This window comes from Mauremys reevesii, linkage group 16 (assembly GCF_016161935.1).
Source record: "Mauremys reevesii isolate NIE-2019 linkage group 16, ASM1616193v1, whole genome shotgun sequence".
Taxonomy (NCBI): Eukaryota; Metazoa; Chordata; order Testudines; family Geoemydidae; genus Mauremys; species Mauremys reevesii.
The window spans coordinates 11703878-11730033 of record NC_052638.1 but is presented as its reverse complement, the minus strand read 5'-3'; the positions used below and the strand labels follow the sequence as shown (position 1 = coordinate 11730033).

The 26156-nt window shown below is 42.3% G+C and overlaps 1 protein-coding gene across 7 annotated transcripts in view; it reads left to right on the top strand.

Moving 5' to 3' along the window:
• Positions 1 to 26156, top strand: part of NECAB2 (N-terminal EF-hand calcium binding protein 2) — a 355015-nt gene that overhangs the window by 118707 nt on the left and 210152 nt on the right. For 6 of the 7 annotated variants that reach the window (XM_039503542.1, XM_039503545.1, XM_039503544.1 and 3 more), the window contains one exon: positions 24035 to 24143. In XM_039503542.1, the coding sequence (XP_039359476.1) occupies positions 24035 to 24143 (109 nt within the window). Of the gene's footprint in view, positions 1 to 22491; positions 22620 to 24034; positions 24144 to 26156 lie in introns of those variants that run through there. The other variant, XM_039503546.1, reaches the window with a different exon arrangement.

Here is a 26156-nt window from a genome sequence, read left to right as displayed (position 1 = left end):
ATTTTCCTTGCCTTAGGTAGGCAGTTGACCAAACTTTTTCTGTGATGGCCTCTAGGGAGTGGAACCATTCCTGCTGGAGCATCTGTCTGTCAAACTCTCTCTCTCACACAACTGTTACAAGAATATACATGTACACATTGCTTCTAATGAGATATTGAAATCTAAGGAAGGGTTGCACTATACCTATATACTATTAGATGGGTACAAAACCATATAATAAGGATATGTGTGTTTGTTTTGAAATGATTGTCTGCCATTTGCTTTCAAACTGGTCCCAAATTCTTTGTTGCCCTTGCTGACACTCGCTCCATTATGCTCTGAGAGACAAGGTGAGCGAGTTAATATCTTTTATTGGACCAACTTCTCTTGGTGAAAGAGACACGATTGTGAGCTTACACAGAGAAAAGAAGAGCCTTGGGTAAGCTTGAAAGCTTGTCTCTTTCACCAGCAGAAGTTGGTCCAATAAAAGATATTAACTCACTCACCTTGTCTCTGTAATATCCTGGGACCAAAGCGGCTAGAGCAACACTGAATACATACTGCCAATGTGACTGGTTGGAATGCTTATATCTAGGGCTGCCTGGAAAGCAAGAGAAGTAAACTAAGGGCCAGATTTTCAGAAGAGCTCAGCGCTCACTGTTGGGACCATCAGTCCAGGTACAGTAAGGCTGCTGGACATTTGAGGAATCCATGTAGTTCTCTTGCATTCTGCACTGTCATGGAGGCTGATTTTTAGTGGCAGATGCTGTCATTGTAAATCATACACTGTGTCTCATCAAGATATATATTGTTGTAGATCAACCTATGGTTATTCCAGCTGCAATCAAATAGCAACATCAAATGGAGCAGATAGAAAGGTTCTGAATGAAAAATAGCTTTTTTTCCCGAGTCACTTTTTCATAAGAAATTGTTGACACTCGTTTTATTTGCAGTTTTTCAAATCAAGATTTTTAGTGAAGCTTTTGTAATAACTCAGACCTATTTAAATTTTTTCTTAACTATTTTGGTAAATATCAAACATTTTTGAAAACATGAAAAATCCTTCCATTTTATAAAATGAAAACTACAGAATTTTGATTTTTTTTTCCTTTTTGGACCAACTTCAATATCAATCAAACCTTAACCAGCATTGCAAGACTATGTATTTCTAAAGTGTTGGAATGCTACTTCAGAAGATCTGTAGTTATATCAAAGGTTTTTATTCTTAAATCACAGACATGAAAAGAAGCCCTTGGAGTGTGTGTGCAGTCGCTTAATAGCAGATACACCTTCCTGTAGGGCAGATGCTGCTTTTTTAGTTTTCAAAAGTCTTACTAAAGTGAATGGATGAAACATTACACAAAAATCAGCACACTTTACCCTAGGATGAAGTGTAATCTCAATAGGGCTGAGATATTCAACTCTTAGCTCCATGATAGCAAGAAACTTCAAGCATAGGATGTGTAGAGAGTTCTGTTTTTAGTAGCCTTCAAGTGTAGAATCAAGGAGTTCTCAGGAGCCACCTTTCCTAATATAGAGGACATGTACAAACAAGATTTTCTTCTGTCAGATGTAAAAAGAAATGTAGAACTCCTCTAATCCAAGCATAAAGTTAAGAACAAGTTGGCATTTTGGCATCTCTCCATCTAGGAAACCTGCTAAATCTGTGTTGAGAGAGAACACTTTGGTTGCGTAAATGAGCTCCTTTTGAAGTCAGTGAGAGACATATACAGTACATATGGGTGGGGCAATTTGTCTTTGTGTTCACTGAATATAATTGTTTACGTAATTTTCTATGACTTGCTGAAGCAAAGATTACCTTCGAAAACAGTTGCTGGTGAAGATTCAGTTCCTGACAAGTGAGTTTCTTGGACAGGGGCCATAGAAAATGTACAGAACTGTAGTTAATTTTAAAAATGCAAGAACTTATTTTAATGGTAATTTCAAGACGATTGGCTTTCAAGAAATGAAATGTTCATGTGTTCACAATTGAACTACTCATCTCAATGGTTAAATTGAGGAAGCAAACTATTCATTTAATTATGAAGGTTCTAACTGGCTATTCAAGTAATTTCTTCTAGTTCTGTCAGTCTCAGTACAAGTAGCTGAATGGCTGATCTTTTTTTTTTTTTTTTTTTTTTTTTAATAAATTACAATGCAGTGTGTAAACTTTTCCTTGCCTTCTGAGTTATTGAGATCTGCTTCTTTGAATAATTTAACTTGCTTTTTAAATCTCTGTACAGCTTTCTAGTTAAATTGAAAAATGTTGACATCTATAGATACCAGATGGATACTATTTCATTAGATTGTCATTCGCTAATCCTCCATAATTTGCTCATGGTCAATATACCCCAATAGTTGCCACATTATAATATCCAAGACACCACTATTATTTCCTATCTCAATCACAGCCGAAGACATTTAGGGATTTAGACACAACTCTTCCACAGGTTTTGTTTGAGGTAGCATTCAGATTTATCCCAACTTCAGCTCACTGGAGAAGAGGAAGAGCTGTTGCTGTTTATAACGTTACCTGCCAAGGTTATAAATGGACCTCTCACTTCTATATCAGAGAAGTGGAAATTATTATATTACAGGATACAGTAAAGAGCCTCTTCCCTCCTATTTGTGGTTCAGTCTCCATTTAGGGAACAACCTGTTTTATTTTTCATGGGTAATGGAGGCTCCCTCTTATAACCAAGAAGAGAAGAAGCCATGTGAACAACCTCAGCCTGTATTAGCTGAATCGGTGTGAACATAGATGGAGGTACGCAGCTGCACCGAATCTATAACTCAAGGCTAAATTCACGTGGTTTTTAGGATCAGTGTGTATTTCACCCAGCGCTGCTGCTAAAGAATGTGGGACTGTTCTGACACACACATTCCTAGGGTTTAGTAGTGTGCTGAGTGCTGACCTAAGTGCTGGAAATATTGGAACATGGCTGTTCCAATCTGGTCTTGGAGCTGGGGGGGCTGCACTTCTCAGGATCCTTCTCTCCCCAGAGTTCATAGGGTAGGATTTTCTACAGTGCTCAGTGCTGGCTTAACTGTGCTCCCGTTGATGTTAGCGGGTGTAGGGTTAGGCCAACACTGAGCACTTTTGAAAATCCTGCCCTTAAGGAAAACTTTGACTGTCTCCAGCAATAAAATATCATCTTGAAAGATCCTTCCAGCAGCTAGTGATACCAAAGTAGCGTGAATGAGGTTATAGTGTGTTTGATTGGAAGTAAGTGTAGTTAAATTTGTGTTGTCTTTCATATTTGATCTAGGTATGCATAAAACCTGCAGAAATGGAATTTAGCCTTAAAATAAAAGCTCTAGCCAGTTTTATGGAGCATTCTGATTCGTACGTGCCTTTATTTGAGAATATGGGGAACAGACTTTTGCAACACTCTTCTGTTTTACTCAAGCATGTGCCTCTTCATTACTTATTCAGGGCCTGTGTATAATCGGCTGAATGTGGGGCATGTCCCACTCCTTTCATATGAAATACTGCATTCATATTCAAACTAAAGAAACAAAGCACGTGAAATAGACTAAGGTAGAACTGGCTGAGACTCTTAAGAGGCTGTTTATCCAGCTGCTTAATAAACATGAGGCTGCAAGAGGGTTGCTTTCAAGAAGTCTGATAATAAACTGGGTATTTACAATGCAGCTGCAGAAACTGAGATTCCCTAATGTACAATATCTGTAGATGGAGCTGGTATTGCTGACTGTAGTTAAGGTTACCTGACTCCTCTATGTCCTACCACACAATTTCTGCTGTTTTTTTAAACAGACTAAAAACTATATTGGCATGTGCACAAATGCCCATCAGACTCTTTATTCTTTCTTTATTGGACATTTTTAGAAATGCTACTAGACTTGATGCAAAGAACTCTTAAGCTTTCTCTCTTTAAGCCAATTTCTTACACCCTTGATTGCATTCCACAGCCACCTCCGCTCACAGCATCACAGTTGTACTTCTTGTATTGTGACTAGTCTCAGATCCATTTGGGCCATTTCAGAGAGAACTTACACCCAAAATTTGGTGGGTGGAAAATGAGGTGCATTGGTGGTGTTAGGCACCTACAACCCATGCAATTGCAGGGGCCCCCCTCACATGCTTGTAGTGGAGCCGGAACGTCCCCTATCTTTACAAAATGGCATCCTCCATGTGACATGACCTTGCGTGCACCATGTGTGCGAGGTCACGCAGTACAGAGGGCACCATTTTGTAGAGCAAAATGGCATCCCCCACACAGGTAGCAGCCCTGGAATTGAGCTTTGCAGGTGGCCCCCTTTGGACAAATGCCACCACGGCTGCAGTGCAACATAGTCATCAGCATTACAGCAAGATGATAGCAATGGCTTTCTTTAGTGCCTGGCAGTACAAAGCTCTGTTGCACTGTGATCCTCTTACTGGGACCTCATAAGTGTCCACCAAGCAAGCTTGGCTTCTGCCAGTGTCCCACCAATATTTCCATTCAGCAAAGGTTCCAGGGATTTCAGGACAAAACTAACCATACAAAGAAGTGGAATGCTTTAAACTGTACAGCCACCAGGCTATCCAGATGTATTTGAGCGGTATGTTCATTAATTAGTATAGATGCTTTTGTTAGTTCTTACAGTAAATTGTCAGAAGTTCTTCAGCTATTGGCCTGCAAGGGAAGGGTTAGCTCCCCTCTCAGCAGAGAAACTGATGCAGCTTTCTATCCTTGTTGCAGGGGTTGCTAGGAAGCCCAGCAATAAAGAAAATATGGCTAGGCTCAGCTGGAGGAAACGAATACGTCCCAGGGGAGAGTAAGAGGACTGAGCTCTGGAGAGACATTATGTCACACACACACACACACACACACACACACACACACACACACACACACACACACACACACACACACACAGCTGTTCCTCTGTCCTCCCCATTAAGAAGGGGAATCCTTGCCTGTGACATGCTCCTTTTCTCCTGTTTTTAGGAGTGAATGGGCCTAACAGCCTCATTTCAGCTACAATGAAACCTGTCTTAAATTACCAACAAAAATCAGTTCTAAAGTAGAGGTGGTTTCTTTCTACTAAACTTACATTGGAAACTTGGGAGGGGCTTTAAAGCCGTGGTGGAGGACAAGTGTAGATTTTGGCCTCATAATGCAGCAGAGAAATATAAGTTTCGGCTGCCTTTCACACATTGTACTGAAGTAGGGTCTTCAAAAGTACCTATTATAATTACTGGGGTGTCTGAGTTCCAGACATGAAATAAACACAGTGAGAGCTGCCGGGGAGAACAGTTGATAGTCCTAGTCTAAATTCAGTTTAGTGCCCTTAATTTGACAGGAATGTCAGTTCTGCAGCATTTTCTTTGCGGAATGGTGAAGGTGAAAGAGGTATTTGAAGCATGCCCAGAAATTGAGGAACTAAAATAGTGTGCCAGAGTTTTGGGCCTGCTGTTAAGAAGGCTTTCCTCCCTCCCTCCCTACATCAGGGTTTCCTCCCTCCCTCCCACAGATGTAGGGAGGCCATGGTTACAGGAAGATGACATCTATTGTACAAGATTCCTGATGAGAAACCTGGGCATTCTTGTGTACCCCTTTGTACATTCGTACAAGAACCTCGAAAGGTAGATCAGGGAGCATGAGGAGCTAGCACATGATGGAATGCGAGCATGTGTTCTCTCTGGCTCATCCTATTTAGAAGATGGTATGCTTTACTGAATACTAATTGTAGCTTCTTAATAATTTTTTGTCTGGGCTAAGGAAGAGAGAGCAGCAATAGTCTAGCCTGGTCTGATGAATGTGTGAATTATTGTAGGCCCTGTATTCATCCATTAGGAATGGATGGAGGCACTTTGTTAGCTGGAGATGGGGAAAAAAGTGCTTTTGATGACTGCTATTTGATTCCCCAGAGACAGTGAGGCATCCAGCATAAGCCAGAAGCTGAGATGTTGAGTGCTGGAAGGTTTGTGCCCTCAGTCAAGAGTCAGGTATAGTGTTTACCAGTTCCCCAGAGCATGTGCCTCTTCTCATTAGCATCACTTTGGTTTTTCCTTGGTCTTTTCCTTGTACTGCTGTGTATGAGACAGCAGTACAGCACTGAATGGAAAGGCTACACAGAACGGTTTAATCAACACATAGCTGGTATTACAGATACCACTTAGATATCGAATGGGGGTGGTGAGAGGACTGAGCTCTGAGATGCTAAGGGAATTCCCTTACCTTAAAGCTCAGAGCAGTTGCCAGTCATGACTTTGGGCCTTCTGGAAAAGGATGAATGAAGCCAGCTTTGTCTAACTGCCTGCTCCTGCATGGTCTTTCAGTAGCACCTTGAGATGGACCGTGTGTTGAATGAAGCAGATCAGTAAAGTAGAATCTTGCTTCTGTCCATCACCATGCAATGGTCATACATCAGTGCAGCCAGAGCTTCATAGGATGCATTCAGTGCCCTGAAGCTAAACTTGGAGGATCCAGGATATCTGCCCATTATGAAGATGCTGGAGTCAGTTTGCTAACACCTTTTTAATAATCTAGCCCAGGAAGGTGAGGTTGGAGAGTGGGCACAAGTTATCATGGTTGTTTGTGTCAGCTGCTCACTAATTGAAGACAGGATGGACTCTTGCATGTTTCAGGGTGTCTGGTGGAATGGTTTACCTGATGGATATGTTGACTTTGTCAGTGGATGGTCCCAGGTATCGTTTGTTTGCCTTAAGCACTTGGCAGAAGGCCTTTTTCTTGCATTGCAAGTGGTACCAAAGATTCCTGTTCTCATCTCTGATACTTTCATCTGTTGACCTGGCCAAATCTGACTACATGGCTAGTGTACAGTGCAAATTTGGGCTCAGGACCGCAGACCATTTTTCCCAAGCAAGATGATGTGCCACACTTCCAGCAGGACATATCTGTGAGATGAACCATTTTTGCATTGCAGAAGTAGTCTAATAGCCATGGTTCAATCTCAGAGCCTACTGTAACTTTGGAAACATGGCAATTTTGGGGAAAATTCCATTAAAAGCTCTATGGGAAAAATTGTAGAACTGATGAACAAAATTAAATATGCCTCTGTGATTCCCAGAACTCCTCTGTTTATGAATATCCATAAATGGCTACCTTTGAGGTGAATTAATTCTAGCCTTAGTGTTTCCTCAGCACATGAGGACACACACTGTTGCTGTCACTGCTCTGGCATTCAGAAATTTAATGTAGTTCTCAAAATGTTAATACATGCCTTCAAAACCTTTCTTTCCCATTTGGTTCACAGGATGCAGTACCTCTTATTCAGAATATTAATTGTTGAGTTCCTAAAGGAGAAAAGAAACATACTATTCTCTTTTAGCTATGTCCTCTTTTTTTTTCAGATTTTGCCATCAAAATGAGCGGAAGTTTCTGATATGAAAAGTTCTTACAACCAGGCTTGAGCTGAGAATCTCGTTGCTGTAGAATTCAGTGTTCTCTTATTGACCACAAACTATGCTGTCCTTGTGCTTTATTTCCACTTTAGACCAAATATTTAGACAGGCTGTCATTAAAGCGTGCCGTTCGAATGGGATTCTGATAACGGTAGGCTCGTTGCTGTTTTTAGATGCTGAGGTTCAGAAATCTGAAAAAAATGAACTGACACAAAAAGGAATTCTGGGACAGAGGAATCAGTCTGAAGTGATTTTCTCGTAGTGTTACAGGAGCAGAACTTCACACACAGTAATTCCTGTATGATGATAAATAGGTAATTTAGGTCTATATAAACCATCCTTTTAACCAATTTTTTTAAAAAGTCAGAGATTTGTAGATTCCAGGGCCAGATGGGACCACTGTGATCAAATATCTAGTCTGACCTTCTGTGTTACACAGGCCATAGAACTTCCCCAAAATAATTCCTAGAGCAGATCTTTTAGAACAGCAGCCAATCTTGATTTTAAACTGGTCAGTGATGGAGAATCCACCACAACCCTTGGTTAAATTGTTCCAATGGTTAATTACTCTCGCCATTGAAAGGTTATGCTTTATGTGACATACCGGATTGCAGTTCAGATCACTGAGGGGCTTTGTCACCCCTGCCCTGCCAACTTGGGTGCCTTACAATACCTTGGTGGTGGTAGCTCCCACCTGGGCCTCCCACAAACAGTATTCCTGAATGCAAGTCTCACCCTGAGTGTCTGTGTGTAACTGCAGCCTGCCAGCCACACTTGGGTTGTGGTCTCACCCGCCTTGGTTACACTGCAAGGTGACCCCTACACACTCCTAGTCCTGGATCTTCCCTCCAAATTGTCTATCTTGTAATGCCCATCCCTCTCCTGGACAGTCCAAATATATTAAGTCCATTCTTCCTTTAAGGGAATAATACGGACCAGTTTATCACCTTAAATGGAGTTACCCAGACACTTTAATTTAAACAACCTGGATTAGATAAAACAATAAAACAAGTTTAACAACTACAAAGAGAGATTTTAAGTGAGTACAAGTTTCAGTCCCTCTTTGAAAAAGGATTTCCAGTTGAGAGCCAGGAGACAGGAGGTCTGGTGGAGAAAGGAGACCTCATCCTGTTTCTTTGCTAAGATGCAGATCTCATTGTCCCTGCCCCCTCTTTTTGCCAAAGAATGGCCACTTGTTAGGTGATGTCCCATCGCTTTGTTGACACCTGGCTGGGCATCAGCTTGTCCTTTGTCGTTGAGTAACTAGTTTAACCACTTCCCAGACGTATCTGGGAAACACCCTTTAGCCACGAGTTCAGCTTATGTTCATAACTTTGCACATAAAGTTCCTACATGCATGTTACCATGATGTTGATCAAGTTATGAGTTTTGAAAGGATACCTCACAAGGCATGCCTTGTACAAAGATGATTACAGTAGTGTGTGGGGTGTGAATACAGGGGTGCAGTCCGTCACATCTTATTTCCAGTCTGAATTTTTCTATCTTCAACTTTCAGCCATTACAATGTTATACCTTTCTCGGCTAGATTGAAGTGCCCATTATTAAATAATTTTCCCCCAAGTAAATACTTACAGACAGTAATAAAGTCACCCCTTGAACCTCCTGTTTGTTGAGCTAAATAGATTGAGGTTTTTGAGTTTATCACTATAAGGGATGTTTTCTAAACCTTTAATCATTCTCTGAATCCTCTTCCTGTATCAACATCCTTCATGAATCGTGGGCACCAGAACTGGACACAGTATTCCAGCAGTGGTCAAACCAGGGCCCGATACTGAGGCAGGGCCGCCCAGAGGATTCCGGGGGCCCGGGTCTTCGGCGGCGGGGGGCCCCTGCTTCGGCGGTAAGTCGGCGGCGAGGGGTCCTTCCGTTCTGGGACCCACCGCCAAAGTGCCCCAAAGACCCACGGCGGGGACCCCCCTCCGCCGAATTACCGCTGAAGCGGGACCTGCTGCCGAAGTGCAGCCCCCACTGCGGGTCTTTGGGGCACTTCGGCGGCAGGTTCCGGAACGGAAGGATCCCCCAGCCGCCGAATTACCGCCGAAGACCCGGCTGCACTCCGGGGCGGGTCCCGCTTTGGTGGTAATTCGGCAGCGGTGGGTCCTTCTGTCCCAGAGAGGAAGGACTCCCCCACCAGCGAAGACCGGGAGCGAAGAAGCTCCGGGGGCCCGGGCCCCGCGAGAGTTCCCCCCCCCCCCCGGAGCGAGTGAAGGACCCCGCTCCAGGGGACCCGAAAAACTCTCGTGGGGGCCCCTGCTGGGCCCGGGGCAAATTGCCCCTCTTGCCCCCCCCTCTGGGCGGCCCTGTACTGAGGTAAAATAACCTCTTTACTCCTACTTGACATTCCCCTGTTTATGCATCCCAGGATTGCATTAGCCCTTTTGGCCACAGCAACTGAATATCACAGCTCATGTTCAGCTGATTATCTGCCATGACCCTCAAATATTTTTCAAAGTCATTGCTTCCCAAGGTAGAATCCCCCCAGCCTATAAGTATGGCTTGCACTCTTTGTGCCTAGATGTATACGTTTACATTTAGCCGTATTCAAAGGCATATTGTTTGCTCGAGTGCCGTTTACTAAGCAATCTTTGAATCAGTGACCTGTCCTCTTCATGATTTACCAGTCCAATTTTTATATCATCTGCAACTTTATCAGTGATGATTTGATGATTTCTTCCAGGTCATTGACAATAATGTTCAATAGCACAGAGCCAAGAACCAATCTGCAGGACTTCACTGGAAATATACCTGCTCAGTGATGATTCCCCCTTTACAGTCACATTTTGAGAACCTATGAGTTAACTAGTTTTAAATCCATGTAATGTGTGCCATGTTAATTTTATATCATTCTAGTTTTTAATCTAGATATTGTGCGTTACCATTGTAATGGAGTATGGGGGAGTCAGGGCCCTGCACCCCCCACTTCCTGCGATTCATTGTGACTCTCAGCCAGCCAGTAAAACAGAAGGTTTATTTGGCAACAGGAATACAGTCCAAAACAGAGCATGTAGGTACAGGAAACAGGACCCCTCAGGCAGGTCCATCCTGTGGGGTAGGGAGCCCAGATCCCGGTGCTGGGCCTCCCTCTGTTTCCCCAGCCAGCTCCAAACTGAAAAACCCTCTCCAGCCGTCTCACCCAGCCACACACCCCGGCTCCTCCTCCAGCCATTGTCCAGTTTCCCAGGCAGAAGGTGTCATCTGGCCCCAACCCCCTCCTGGGCTCAGGTTACGTGCTCACGTATCATCCCTCAAGTGAAGTCACACCCTGATATCCCACCACCATCCAGCACCAATGCAGACAGTACCAGTAAAATTCCCATGCAACATTCCCAGGTCAGTACCCCCCCTCTCCCTGCTCCATCACAACCATTTCAAACACCTTACAGAAGTCTATTATGTCAACGCTATTATTTTAACAACAAAACTTGTAATCTTATCAAAAAAGATATCATGTTAGCATGACAGGATCTATTTTTTCATAAACTCATGTTGATTTGTATGTATTACATTACCCTCCTGTAACTTTTTATTAATCAAGTCTCCTAACACCCACTCCACTATGTGGTCCACAATTAATGTCAGGTTGCCAGGCTTATTACCTGTGTCATCCTATTTATCCTTTTTAAAAATTGGCACATTAGCTTTCTTCCAAACTTATGGAACTTCCCCACTGCTACAAGACTTGTTGAAAATTAGCCTTCATGGTCCAGTGAGCTCCTCGGCCAGCTCTCTTACAACTCTTGGATGCAAGTTATCTGGACATACAGATTTAAAAAATGTCTCTCTTTAGTAGCTGATGTTTAACATCCTCCAGAGATCGTCATGGAATGGAAAGACTGTTATCACCATAAGATGAGACTATATCACATGTTTTTCCCCCCAACTGCAGAACAGAAATATTTATTGAGCACTTCTGCCTTTTCTTTATTATTGTTAAGTCTACCATTTCCATCTGTGATGGTTGCCGGTGTACTCAGAAGTCTGAGTTATCCCCTGCCTTCAGTGTGAGGGATTCTTGCCTGTGCCTGGCTGGGTGTCAGTTTCCTAACACTGCCAGCCTCTCAGGCACTTACCTACCTACGGTACCTATCTATATACTGTATTAAAAATAACTCTAGATCACTTATAATTCTGTGAAGACAAAAAGTTTTGATATGGGGATAAAAGTTGACATGCAATGTAGGAATGTTAACAGACATTGCCAGACCCTCAAACTATTTCCAGTGAGAGCCAAGAATAGTTTGCCAATTACAATGGAATTATTCACTTCCCCAGATGAAGCCTTGAACTATGGACTGCCAGCCATGTGCTCTTGATGTATGAAGTATTACTCGTAATGCTAGATGAGAACTGGGGCTTAAATCGCTGTTCACCATCTAGGCTGACTGATGGGGTCATTATTAACTGAAAGTTGCTTTCTTTCCATTTTTTGGAGGGAGGAAAAATGTTAACTCTTGAAAGAAAGGGATGTTCTGAGCTAATTCCTCATTTTATCAATTCTAGGAGTGATTTTAATTGTCTATTAAATTCAGTCTTGCACAACACATTTCTACATCCTTTGCTGTGTTTATAATTTTAGACACAAACACCTGGCCAGAAAAATGTATTACAGTAGCAAAATAGGCCCTGCAGACATAGTTTTGTTTGATCAGCTCTGTATTTATATAACAAGAACAGTGCCTTAGAAATACTGAAGAGAGACCGTCCTTGATTAACTAGGGTATTCTGCTAGAAGTGGATTTAAAAAAAACCCTTTTATTTGCCATATGCATGTTATTTCTTCACAAGGCTTGGGACTGAATGCATGCTGGGAGGACAGATGTTTCTCCTGTAAAGGGAAAAATCCTCAGGCATTGTATTAAAGAATATGCATGGAACTGGATAGCTGCACCCTTCCCCACATGGCATGTTGGTGTTCTTTTCCATCACATTTCTGTAGCCATTACCAACAGAGTGATTCATTGGAGGATATATTAATAGCCTTTATGACAGGTATTGCAATTTCCTGCAATATCTTTGAAACATCTTAATGAATTAAGTGTATGTATAGGAGCAGGATTTTATAATTGTACTATGAGAATTAATGTAAGATTTGATTTCATCCTGCCACCCACCTTTTTTGAATAGCAGAAAGGAATAACAGACCAGAACAATCTTTATAACTGATTATGGTCACCCTTTTGTTTTAGGCCTTGGCTACACTTGCGAGTTACAGCGCAATACAGCCTCCCAGAGCGCTGTACCTCACTCCTCGTCCACACTGGCAAGGCATGTACAGCGCTATTTCTCCACAGCTACAGTGCTGCTGGTACACCACCTCCCCGAGAGGAATAACAGCTGTTGCGTATTGGCTGAGACACTGCTGCTCCAGTGTAAATGGGGAGTAATGTTATTATGCACTGATGGACCTCCAGAAACTCCCCATAATCCTTTTAACTGAAGAATCCTCTCTTGTTTTGTTGTGAACTCTGGAGGAGGAAGTGCCCTTTCAAAGCTCCATTTCGGGGGCTGCTTATCAAAAAACCAAATACAGCTACTGTTTGCTTCGAATGAGGGAGAGGCAGACAGGGGAGCTCTGTTTGGCATGCCGACAGCTAATGTTTGCTTGAAGAGAGAGGCAGCAGAGGTGGGGGGAAGGGGGGTTGGGGTCCGTTTCAGTGAGCGGTTGCTTATCTGGTCTATGAGAAAAAAAGAAACAGCTGCCGCTTGCTTTCAGTGAGTGAGAGAGAGGCAAGGGAGGGAGGGGAGTCCGAGACAAACTCTTAGCACTCCAAAAACCCACTCTCTCCCTGTTACACTCCACCCCCCCCATTTGAAAAGCACATTGCAGCCACTTGAATGCTGGGATAGCTGCCCATAATGCACCACTCCCAATGCAGCTGCAAATGTGGCCACGACAGCGCGCTGTCAGTGTGGACAGACTGCAGCGCTTTCGCTGCTCAGCTGTACGAAGGCGGGTTTAACTCACAGCGCTTGTACATCTGCAAGTGTAGCCATACCCTTAGGATAAGTTATAATGTCTACTATGGTTTCCTATATGTATTACAAATTAGGCACTCTAGGATCTTGTATCGTATCTATGTTAAGGAGATTAGAGGAATGTTGAGGGCCTGAAGCCCCAATGTGAATTGTTTTAGTTATAAGATTTAGCAAGGCTTGATTTACAATGTATTCTGCTGAATATAAAATACTGCTGTCTGTATACCTTTGAAGGTTTCTGTAAGAGATCGTTTGTGTGAATGAGGAATGCATGCATCAGGAAAAGATAAGGTGTGAAAGCCATCACAAATGTCCAGATGGTCAAGAAAAAGCGAGACACTTGGAAAGACCAGGAGACAATCAGAAAACATCCATTGTATCCGGTGCTAAACATGTTAGCAGCACTGACGACCTAAGAGGTGAGGCAGGCACCCCCGAAGGCGAGACAACAAATAGGAGATAACGATGGGAAGCCCGACAATAACCATCAAATGATATCACCACTTAAGGACTAATAATTACAGGATGACATTGCAAAATGCATGGACTCAAATGGGAATTTACAACTATAAAGCTGGGGTGTTTTGCCTGGGTTCAGTCCTGCAAAGCCTTGGAGCATTGGATCGTGACCGACAAAAGCCCAGCTCCATGCTCGTGCTCAATCTAACTGGCCATTGGATTGACTCAAGCTACAATAGACTGGTTAACTATGAACATCAACTGGCAGGACTGTGTGTGTGTGTGTGTGAGACTAAAAAGCATATGCTAACTGTTGTATTTTCAATAAATGCAGTGTTTTTGCCTTCTCCTCTATAAAGATCCCGTGCACTTTGTATAGCATAACATATGTATGTTTGGGGTCCCTTGTATTAAATGAATGGTTCATATATAATTGTGGGCTGGGGTTGTATGTAACCTCTCTCTCTAGCGGGGAGATGAGATGTAACTGTTGGGAAGTGTTATGAACTTGAAAGGACTATATAGAATAATGATCAAGCCAGGAATGGACTTTTGGGGCAACCTGTGTCAAGTGGTTTGCCTGGGGAATCTCTAAGGGGAGATGAATGCAAATTCCCCAGTTCTGGTTATGCAAAAACCCAGCCTTTTGAAGCTATGCCCAGAGGAGGGAACCATTGTCTGCTGATCACCTGTTTCTGGAGTCTGAAGACCAAAGGGCCAAGCCGTACAAAGGAAAAACTAACCCATTCATAGAGTGTCCGGTTCTGAGTTAAGTCTGTTATGAACTTGTAACCAGAGAAAAACCCCTTTGTGGAGTTTAAAGGACTGACTCCTATTAGATCCCTTGTTGGAGTTGTGAGGTGATCTCTGGTAAACTTATTAGCATGTGTGTTCTTTTATTGGTTCTAATGTTTTCCCTGTAACGCTTTCACCTTAAGAATAAATGTGCTTGTCTAGAAAGGGCTGTGAGGTAACTTCAAAGAGACAGCAAAGCACCAGCTGTTTAGGTAGTCTGGCTTGCTGGGAGCATCGTAGTGCAGGTAGGGAACGGCGCAGCCTGGAAAAATCCTGGTCAGGAGGGAGAGAGATGTGGGTCTCTGCCCAAGAAAGGTGATGGCTGATGAGCTAGGAGCCTAAAAGGGGTGCCTTTGGTGGGCCCCAGGAGGGAAATACAAGTGCAGTTGCCCTGAGCTGTGACAGCCATGTCTCACGCTGCAGGCATTCAAAGATATGCTTGGGGATAGGTAATTTGGTACATGGCAGGCAGAAAAATCAGTTGGAGGTATCCTGAAGACAGAATTATTGCATTAGTACAGTGGCATACTGTACAGTATGAAGCAGAAAGCAGCTCTGCCCTCCATACACCTTTACTATGAAATAGGGGAAGTAATATACCAAAGAGTTTGATGTTTTATGTTCTTGGGGCTACAGCTCTGTCTGGATAAGTGAGAGACGGGAGGCGGGAAGGACCATCAAAAAGCTGTGCTAACAGCAAGAAAGGAAAGACTCTTTTACAGGAGCTAATGCTGCCTGCTTCTTATTTACAATGTCACCTGAAAGTGAGAACAGGTGTTCAGATGGCACTGTTGTAGCTGGCATCATAAGATATTTATGTGCCAGATGTGCTAAAGATTCATATGTCCCTTTATGCTTCAGCCACCATTCCAGAGGACATGTGTCTATGCTGATGACCGGCGCATGTTCATTTTCATTATTTGAGTCAGATGCCACCAGCAGAAGGTTGAGTTTCTTTTTTTGTGCTTCAGGTTCTGAAGTTTCTGCATCGGAGTGTTGCTCTTTAATACTTCTGAAAGAGTGCTCCACACCTTGTCCCTCTCAGATTTTGGAAGGTGCTTCAGATTCTTAAACCTTAGGTCAAGTGCTGTAGCTATCTTTAGAAATCTCACATTGGTACCTTCTTTGCGTTTTGTCGAATCTGCAGTGAAAGTGTTCTTAAAACGAACAACATATGCTGGGTCATCATCTGAGACTGCTAGAACATGAAATATATGGCAGAATGCAGGTAAAACAGAGCAGGAGACACAATTCTCCCAAAGAAGTTCAGTCGCAAATTTAATTAACATATTTTTAATGACCGCCATAAGCATGGAAGCATGTCCTCTGGAATGGGGGCCGAAGCATGAAGGGGCATAAGAATGTTTAGCATATGTGGCACGTAAATACCCTGCAATGCTGGCTACAAAAGTGCCATGCAAATGCCTGTTCTCACTTTCGGTGACACTGTAAATAAGAAGTGGGCATCACTGTCTTCTGTAAATGTAAACAAACTTGTTTGTCTTAGCAATTGGCTGACCAAGAAGTAGGACTGAGTGGACTTTAGGCTCTAAACTTTAACATTTTTTTAGTGCAGTTATGTAACAAAAATAATCTACATTTGTAAATTGCACTTTCACAATAAAGAGATCACACTGCAGTACTTGTATGAGGTGAATTGAAAAATACTATTTCTTTTATCATTTTTACAGTGCAAATATTTGTAATAAAAATAATATAAAGTGAGCACTATACACTTTGTATTCTGTGCTGTAATTGAAATAAATATATCTGAAAATGTAGAAAACATCCAAAAACATTTGTAATACATTTCAACTGGTATTCCATTGTTTAGCATCACAATTAAAACTGCCATTAATCAAGATTAATTTTTTAATTGCAATTAATTTTGCTAAATTTTGGAGGACTTATGGATTGCCTTGTCATCTTATTTCCATGACACATTAAAGAAAATGAGAATTCTGACCATATGCTCCATAATGAATAGACATTTGCTATGGATTCCTCAGGATTTTAAGTTGAGGTGGAACTGTAACACCTATATTGAAACTGTCTTATTATGACCCCCTCTTTTCAATTATTTATAACTTTGGCAAACTTTTTAGGTTAAAATTGTCTTTGGTTTTTGCCTGAGATTAATTTTTTTTGGGGGGGGAACAAAGCATAAGTAAAATAGTTCTTTTGTTTCTAAAGAGAATATTGAAAACTAGGTTACTTGCTAATATTACATTATTTCCCAGGCAGGCAGCTTTAATATTGCCAATTCTAAACTTTTGGGTGCTCAACTTTGCAACCAAAGATGCAGGAATCACTCGGGGAAATTCTGTGGCCTGTGTTATGCACAAGGTCATAGAATCATAGAAGGGACCTCAGAGGACCTCAGGAGACCCCAGTCTAACAGGACCACCCCTCCAGACCCAACCCATCCTCCCATCCCCCCCATCCCCATCCATAACCCCTCCCACCTCTAAGAAAACCAAGAGGTCCACCAAGTCCCTATTCCAGGATTCACCCACCTCCTCCACCAAAAGTTTTTTTCCACCCCTTCCCCTCCCCCCTTTCCCTCCTTCAACTCCTCCTTCTGTCCCTGAGATCATTACCCACTGAGCTTTCTCTCTCTTCATCCTCCTTCAACCCCTCCCCCCCTCCTTGAACCCTGAAATCCCCTATCAGCTTCTCTCTATCCAGCTCCCCTCATTCTTCTCTTCCAGTTCCTCCTCCTCTCCCAAGTCCCAGCCTCTCAGCTCCTCCTTCATTCTCATTTTTGTTCTCTCACCTTGTTTTGTCTCCATCCCTCTTGATCCCTTCTTGTGGTGTGGGCACAGTACTCTGACTGGAGGCCAAACCAGAGGCCAGTACTCCATGAGAGGGGGAAGACATCCCCTGGAGGATCTGCTACATCCCCCCCCTGCATACACAAAATGCCATTAGCCTTCTTGGCAACCAGGGCAGGCTTGGCACTCATTCAGCTTTGCTGACTCATATAACCCCTTAGTCCTTTTCTGAAGCCCCTGCCAGCCATCTGCAGAACTGTCTGCCAGCCATTTCTCAGTGCATGTCCTGTCCCAGTCTGTTCTTCCCTCTCTTGCAGGATTCTTCCTGTCCTCTTGTTGTTTTTTCTCATCATATCCTTTTCCCCTATCCCTGTCTCCTATCCCTCTATCTCCCTCCTATCCTATCCCTACCCTCCTCCCAATCTCCCACCATCCCAGGGTGCAGTCAGGTGCAAACACATTCCATCATCATCGTTACAAACAGATCGTTAATGAAGACCCCCAACAAAACTGGCCAGCACTGAACTCCTTGGGGCAAACCACTGAAACCGCTGTCAACTCACCACCACCCACCCCGCCCGCCCGACTAGCCAGTTTTCTATCCCCCCACCCATCCATTCATCCAGCCCCCACGTCTTTAACTTGCTGGCAAAAGATACTGTGGGAGACCTGTATCAAAGCTGCTGCCAAAAAGAATAACATATTCCATATCTCTTTCCATCCACAGAGCCAGCTATATCCTCATAGAATAGGCTATTAGGTTAGTCTCAGACCATTCCTGCCAGGTAATCTCATCCTGACTCTTCCTTCCCCCTTTCTCCTTTGGTGGTTCATTCCTTGATTCCTGAGGAAATTGATTCCCATTTTTTCAGGGAGGTGAGACTGAGACTGACTGTCTGGTCTTCCTTCTCTTCCCTCTTTCTCTTTTCCTTTTGGGCTTTACTTTTTTTTTTTCCAGTCATCATCCCTCTCCTCCCGATCATTTTTTTCCATGATTATGGCCAATGGCTGCCAAATCCTCAATCTCATCCTCCTTTAGCACCCTCGGATGCTGCTTCCGTGCCCCATGGCCCTGCTCATCCAGCTTTTTCTTTAGTCAAATAACTACTTTTCTTCTCTTCAGAGAGAGTCTCACCTCCTCCCCCTCCGTGCTGCAGCAGTGCCAGCTGCTGGGAGCTGACCTTGTGTCTGAGAAGACAGAAAAAAAAAGCATTGAGTACACTAGCTTTCTCCACATCCTCTGTCACTAGGTTCCTCCTCATTCAGCAGGGCCACACTTTTCTTGACTTTCTTCTTTCTTAACATACCTGAAGAAAACCCTTCCCTTCTCCTCTAACATCTCATTAGCTGCCAGCCCAAGCTCCATTTGTGTTTGGCCTTTCACTTTGCCCCCCTGCAGCAATACTTTATACTTCTCTCTCTCCTATTATCCAATCTTCCACTTCTTGTAAACTGTTTTTTTGTGTTTAAGACGAGCAAGGATTTCACTGTTAAGCCAAGCTGGTCACCTGCCATATTTACTAGATATTTGTATCTAGATTTGTGTCAATCTAGATACAAATGGTCCCTGATCGTCTTAAAATCTATGAAAACGTAGAATTACTTTAATGTCGATTTTGTATGTAAATGTAATTTTTATGTCACAATATTAATCAAAGGTGGGAACTTATTTTAAAGGTGGAAATGTCCCATATCCCTAAACAATAACTTCTCCAGAGAAGAATGTAGGCTAAGTGGAATTCTAAGACTTCTGATACCATTCTGATATATTACATCACAATTCATTTGGAGAGCCTGTATCTCTTGCACACAGAAGCATGTAACTAGAGGCAAGCTTCTTATATCAGCAAATTTCTACTTTGTGCAACTTGCTTTTCTATGACTTTCTTGATAAGACTGTTACTAGAGTACAAAATCTTCAGAATACATCAACTCTTATCTTAACTTGTACCGCTGCAGAAGCGGGATATTATTACTGTGTTGGCCAGTCCTCTTTGGCCAGGATTTTCTAGCATTTTAATTTTAGCTTTCAAATCCTAGCATGGTCTTGCTTTCTCTTATCTCTGAGCTCCTCACTCTCTCCAGACATTCTTGTCTACTGTGCTCTATCCAGATACGACCTACGGCTGTTTTACAATTATAGATCTATAGCTCAAGGATTTTTTTTTTTGCTACTCTGGAACACTTTCCCTGGCATATTTTTGGATGTGTGTTCAAGTTTGCATTAAATAGTGACTTCTTTTCATGGACTTTAGACTGATTTGTGTTTTATTGTATTGTAGTTATTTGGAGGTGGGTGAGGATTTTAAATAATGTTTAGTTCCAGGCTTTTCACTCTCTCCTTGTCAAATCCCTCCTAAAGACCCACTTCTCCTGGGAGGTCCACAAACAGCAAAAGTAAAATAACTCTCAGCTCCTCCTTCCTTTAGGTCTCTCTCTGTGTCCTGTCTTAGGATCCTCAGGCCATCTGTATGCCTGTTTTGTACAGCACCACATGTACCTTCTGCACTTCAGTAATATTTGGGGATGCTTACATTATGATAGGCGATTATAAAAATGTCACTTGCAGTTGCTGCTGTGCTAAGCTATTGTTTTGGTCCTCTCAGATTTCCCCCTAAACATACTCAGCCAGGTAGGCAGGGCTTTAAATAACCCAATAACACTGAATTTGAAGTGATGCGAACTCCTGTCAAAAAATTGCTACCTACTCCTGTGTTCCTAGACACGTGCTTCAGAATCTTTGGATCAGGAATCAGGAAAGCAACATGGCATCACTTAGAATTTAGACACTTAAGTTTCAGTGGGGAAAAAATGGTTTGTGACTTAAGAAATCAAGTAAAAGTGAAATGAGACATTCTCCTCTTGGAAAACATAAACTGGCTGAAGAAAATCACAGCTGCTTTTAAGTAAGCTTGAGTACAAATAGCTTTTTGTGTGTGCTGATTGAAAGTAAACTGTAAATGACATTAATGGATTAAAATAATAATGTGTGCCCAGTTTTACTGTGTTTCCTCCCCACTAATGCTGCTTGAAATTGCTCTGGTGGGAAGGTGATTCTGCTTGACCTTTGTCCAGCGGGATATTATTGAGGCAAACAACCACCTAGTAAGTTTAAAAATTAGACATTACATATAAGAACAGCCTCTGCAGTTTATACTTGCTGGGATAAAAAGGTTATTTATCTCTATGCTTCAGGGCATAAACTAATCACCAATGGGGGTCAGGAGGAAATTCTCCCTTCCATCCTGAGTATAGCATTACATAAGTAGGGGCATCCATGGATATTTTGCATCTTCCTATGCAATATACAGCCCTGGGCAGAGTTGGAGACAGGATACCACATGAGTTGGGCCGTTGATCAAGTCTGATGCTCCAAGAGGTAGAGTGCTGGTTAATATGGTCCATCTTTGAAACATGGACACTTTCATTTTCAATGCTGATTCATCTGCACAAAGTCCTTTTCCGCTGAGACTTTCATTCTTGCCAATGAAAATATTAAAACCTGAATAAGTCTAACTGCTGCTGAGCGTTCCCAATATCTAGAACTCACCTCCTGTTCTGCTGATCTTTATGGAATGGGAAATAGAACAATTACAGCTCAGCCCATGACAGCAAAAAAAAAATGGTTAAAGTCCAAATTAATTGTTCATTAATTAACAAGTCCATAGTTGTTACTTGGGCAACACTCCCATTGAAATGAGTGGAGGTTTTGGGTAAGGACAGAATAAAAGCTAAATTGGGAATTCAGCATTTGGCCTGCTAATTGCAGCCATTCTCCGTAGAGCCCTACAAATAGAAATGCTTACCCCAAGATTGATTTTTACGTCCCTTCTCCTGTCGCCATCTTTTTATAATCACCAATAGAATAGATACCTTATGCCAAATGAATTACAGTTCTAAATGAATTGGCTTCAGCCCATACATACTGCATTATCGCTTGGAAGCCCAGATATGTAGTTCAGCAGCCCTACGCTTTATTTTTTTCAAGCCAGAGCGTGTTCACCTGTGTATGTGGAGAGTCAGCTAACTGCATCATTTCCTGAAAGAGAAGCAACATGGGTTTTAATTGATTTGATTAAATAATAAATGATACATTCTCGTATCTCAACCTAGGCAACATTTCCAGTCCATAAATCTAGGGCTATGGAAGGAAAAGCTTTTAAATAGTGTGTAAATTGCAGTAAGTCCTCCACCCAAGGCACTGTGGTACAACAACGTTACATTATTAGTTGCTTTCTTCTAGCACTGAACAGGGAACTTGAATAGAAAAACTAAAACATTGTCATCTCTTAAAGCTACTGTGTCTCCATCCTTGCTTCACTGTAGGCCGTTTTGTACAGGAGCTTTCCCCAGCACCTCGCTATTTGGCTTCCTGCTACAGATAGGAAAAAACCTCACAGTGCTTAGTGAGGGAGAATCTCTCAGTTTCATAGCTGGCTTGTACCTTTGTTATGTCAAGGAGATGTCTTACAACTTTTCTTTCCTTCCATGACTGCACATGTCTGTCTCTCTTCCCTCACGGCCTTTTAAATAGGTAGAGCAGGATTTTACAATAGTAACCCAAAATATTATAGTAGCACTACAATCAGATGCATTGTTTAGCTCTATTACAATAGAATATTGGTTGTTCTAGGTGTCTGGCATCTGATACTTCAGTCAATTAACAAAGCTGGCAAATGCCCAGCCTCTACCCTTCCACTTAACCCAGCCCATGTCAGTGCAGCAGGCTCACGTGTAAGTGTACAACTCAAAGATATTCAGCCAAATTTTCATAAATGGCCACTGATTTGGAGTGACTAAGTTTCTTCCCCAACTTGCGAGCTGGGGCCAGATTTCCAGAAGTGCTGATCATCTGCAGCTGCCATTGAGGTAACTGGAATTGAGGATGCCTTAGTACTTCTGAAAATTAGGTCCAAAGAGCATCTAGTTAGATGCCCAAAAATCAGTGTTTGAAGTCAGTGTCAAGGGGGGATTTTAAACCTTTCTGTATTATAGCTCCTTCACTTGATCTGTAGATTTACCAACTGATGTTCAGCAAGGCAGATGCCTATGGGTATGGCCCAGCAGATGCACATGGTATGTCCTCAAGATCTTTTGAAAGAAAAGTTTCAACATGAAGATGATACAGGCCCTGTGTGTGCAAACAGTTGGTAACTCAAGTGAAAACTACACTAAGATGTATTGCTATGTTGCATCTATGGCCTGAGCTAAAAGCTACAGTATGTAACTGGTTGGAGAAGGTGAGTGCTAGTCCTGTGTACAGTAAGTACATTGTTAATTACACTCTGTGGGCTTTCCTAGGCACTATGTAAACTCTGAATGTCCTGCGTTACTTAAACATAGAACAGACAAAAGGGTCCCTGAACCCCAGTGTGATTTCATTTCAGAAGGAACCCTGCAAGTTTCTTTTTTCCTTAATCCAATTGCAAGAGGGAATTAAAAGCCTAATTATTTTCTAAAGGATGGTGCAACCTGCATAGTCCTTCTAACCCCTGGGGAATTGCATCTTCACATCACTTCTTCCTTGGGGCAGCTGCCAATGCCACAATTCGACTCGTAGCCCCAGATCCAGCAAGCTACTCTGTGTTGAATGGACCCTGTGCGCTCTCACAGCTCTCCTGACTTCACAGGTGCTCTCTGCAGGGTCCAGAGTCCACCTGTGCTGCAGCATGCAGGATTGGGGCCTTAGATTTTAAACTCCCCAAGCCAGGGACTTAGTATGTGAACTTGTTTGTAGCCTGTCTCATATATTTTGGTGTCAGATAAATAATAATAGTGGATGAGATTTGCAAATGTGGATATTTGTACAGCCCTCTTAATGCATATATGTACATTTGAAAATCTGACCCAATCATCATTTTGATATTTTGTCAGATGTATCAATCCAAGCCTGTTTGTTCTACGCATCATTCTGGATAACTTGAAAACATGCTTGATAGGTCTCTGGTATTTCCTGGTTCTGGCTTGGTTGGGAAAGACTACAAAACTGTCCTTTCTCTTATGGCTATGTCTGCACTTTGATTTCAAGTTCTATATTGTGAAAACGAGAGACTGGTTATAACTAAACGCTTTTTTGAACATGAAATAAAAATTGTATTGAAGTCTGTTCTCTGAAGTGGCTTCAAGGGGTTGCCAAGTATTTGAATCTTCTGACTTTCGTTTCTGTACTGCGTTGTGATGAGTCTAAAGCATATAAACCAATAAACTGAACATTTTCCTCAAATAGAGCTGCTTCTTTCTAATGCTGGTCTAAGGTTTCCCTTTTTTATACGGCATTTGCTTTCAAGCTTAGCTCCACTGCTGCCCATCATAAGTTCCCCTTTAACTTGGTAGCTCTGGCATTTGCACATGCCTCACAGCACCATAACCATTAAATATCTGGCTGCCTTTGGCAACTTTCTTCTCAGTCTTTGTAATGCATTTGGCCCTGCCTTCTTAGATACCTCGTGTTTGAAAGCCTGTGTTCCAAAACCAGCCATGTACCAAGGCAGCTCTGTATTGGTGAAGCTGTTGATACTTTACAGGACAGATACTCAGAAATTCTAAGAATTTCCCCCCTTATATCTTTAAGCAGCTCATGACCTTGTATTCCATTTGATTGTGCTTTCCCTCCATTCATCTTTTATTCTTAACACTGATGTCTTGCCATTCACAGATGATGGGAAGTTGTCCTTGGAGGAGTTCCAGGCCTTTTTTTCAGACGGGACTCTTAATGAAGAAGAACTTGAACAGCTCTTTCATACTATTGACTCAGACAACACCAGGTAAGCATATGAATCTGTGTCGATTTCTTTCCCGCTGACATAGATTTTAGGATTCTTGATGTGCAACTATTAAAGTTTTTCTTCTTAAAAGATCTAGACATGTGCAAAGTGCACTGGGATGGATTTCCTCTGCCAGCCTAGAGGGGCTTCATTTCTTCAGGGTTTGACCTCCCATGGTGAAGACCATTAGGGCTTCTTGTTCTCCTGGTATAAGTTCAACACACTTCCCGAAGCACAGTCTCTTTTATAAAGCAACAAAGAGTCCTGTGGCACCTTATAGACTAACAGATGTATTGGAGCATGAGCTTTCATGGGTGAATACCCACTCGTCAGACGCTCTGACGAAGTGGGTATTCACCCACGAAAGCTTATGCTCCAATACATCTGTTAGTCTATAAGGTGCCACAGGACTGTTTTTGTTGCTTTTTACAGATCCAGACTAACACAGCTACCCTCTGATACTAGTCTCTTTTACGAAGATCTCTGAAATTATACATTTTGAATAATAGGGACAATCAGATAACCTTTTGATTTTTCCATTGCTTCTAGAAAGCTTTGCTATGGCTATCTAATCTAGCTATCCTGATCTGTCTGAGTTTCTAATGCAGCTGTTGGTAGAATCATAGGCCTGGAAGGGACCTTGAGAGGTCATCTAGTCCAGTCCCCTGAACTCATGGCAAGACTAAGTACTATCTAGACCATCCTTGACAGGTGTTTGTCTAAACTGCTCTTAAAAATCCCCAATGATGGAGATTCCACAACCTCCCTAGGGAATTTATTCCAGTGGTTAACCACCCTGACAGTTAGGAAGTTTTTCCTAATGTCCAACCTAAACCTCCCTTGCTGCAATTTAAGCCCATTGCTTCTTGTCCTATCCTCAGAGGTTAAGAACAACAATTCTTCTCCCTCCTCCATGTAACAACCTTTTACGTAGTTGAAAACTGTTATCATGCCCCTTCTGTCTTCTCTTTTCCAGACTAAAGAAACCCAATTATTTCAGTCTCCCTCATAGGTCATGTTTTCTAGACCTTTAGTCATTTTTCTTGCTCTTCTCTGGACTCTCTCCAATTTGTCCACATCCTTCCTGAAATGTGGTGCCCAAAACTGGACACAATACTCCAGTTGAGGCCTAATCAGCGCAGAGTAGAGTGGAAGAATTACTTCTTGTGTCTTGCTTCCTACACTCCTGGTACACACATCCCAGTGTTACACTGTTGACTCATATTTAGCTTGTGGTCCACTATGACCCCCAAATCCCTTTCCGCAGTACTCCTTCCTAGGCAGTCATTTCCCATGTTGTATGTGTGCAACTGATTGTACTCCTAAGTGGAGTACTTTGCATTTGTTCTTATTGAATTTCATCCTATTTACTTCAGACCATTTCTCCAGTTTGTCCAGATCATTTTGAATTATAATCCTATCCTGCAAAGCACTTGCAACCCCTCCCAGCTTGGTATTGTCTTCAGACTTTATAAGTATACTCTCTATGCCATTATCTAAATCATTGATGAAGATACTGAACAGAACCAGACCCAGAACTGATCCCTGCATTACCCCACTTGTTATGTCCTTCCAGCATGACTGTGAACCACTGATAAATACTCTCTGGGAACGGTTTTCTAACCAGTTTTGCACCCACCCTATAGTAGCTCCATCTAGGTTGCATTTACCTATTTTGTTTATGAGAAGGTCATGTGAGACAGTATCAAAAGCTTTACTAAAGTCAAGATATACCACATCTACCGCTTCCCCCCCATCCACAAGGCTTGTTACCCTGTCAAAGAAAGCTATTAAGTTGGTTTGGCACAATTTATTCTTGACAAATCCATGCTGACTGTTACTTATCCCCTTATTATCTTCTAGACATTTGCAAATTGATTGCTTAATTATTTGCTCCATTATCTTTCTGGGTACAGAAGTTAAGCTGACTGGTCTGTAATTCCCTGAGTTGTCCTTATTTCCCTTTTTATAGATTGGCACTATATTTGCCCTTTTCCAGTCTTCTGGAATCTC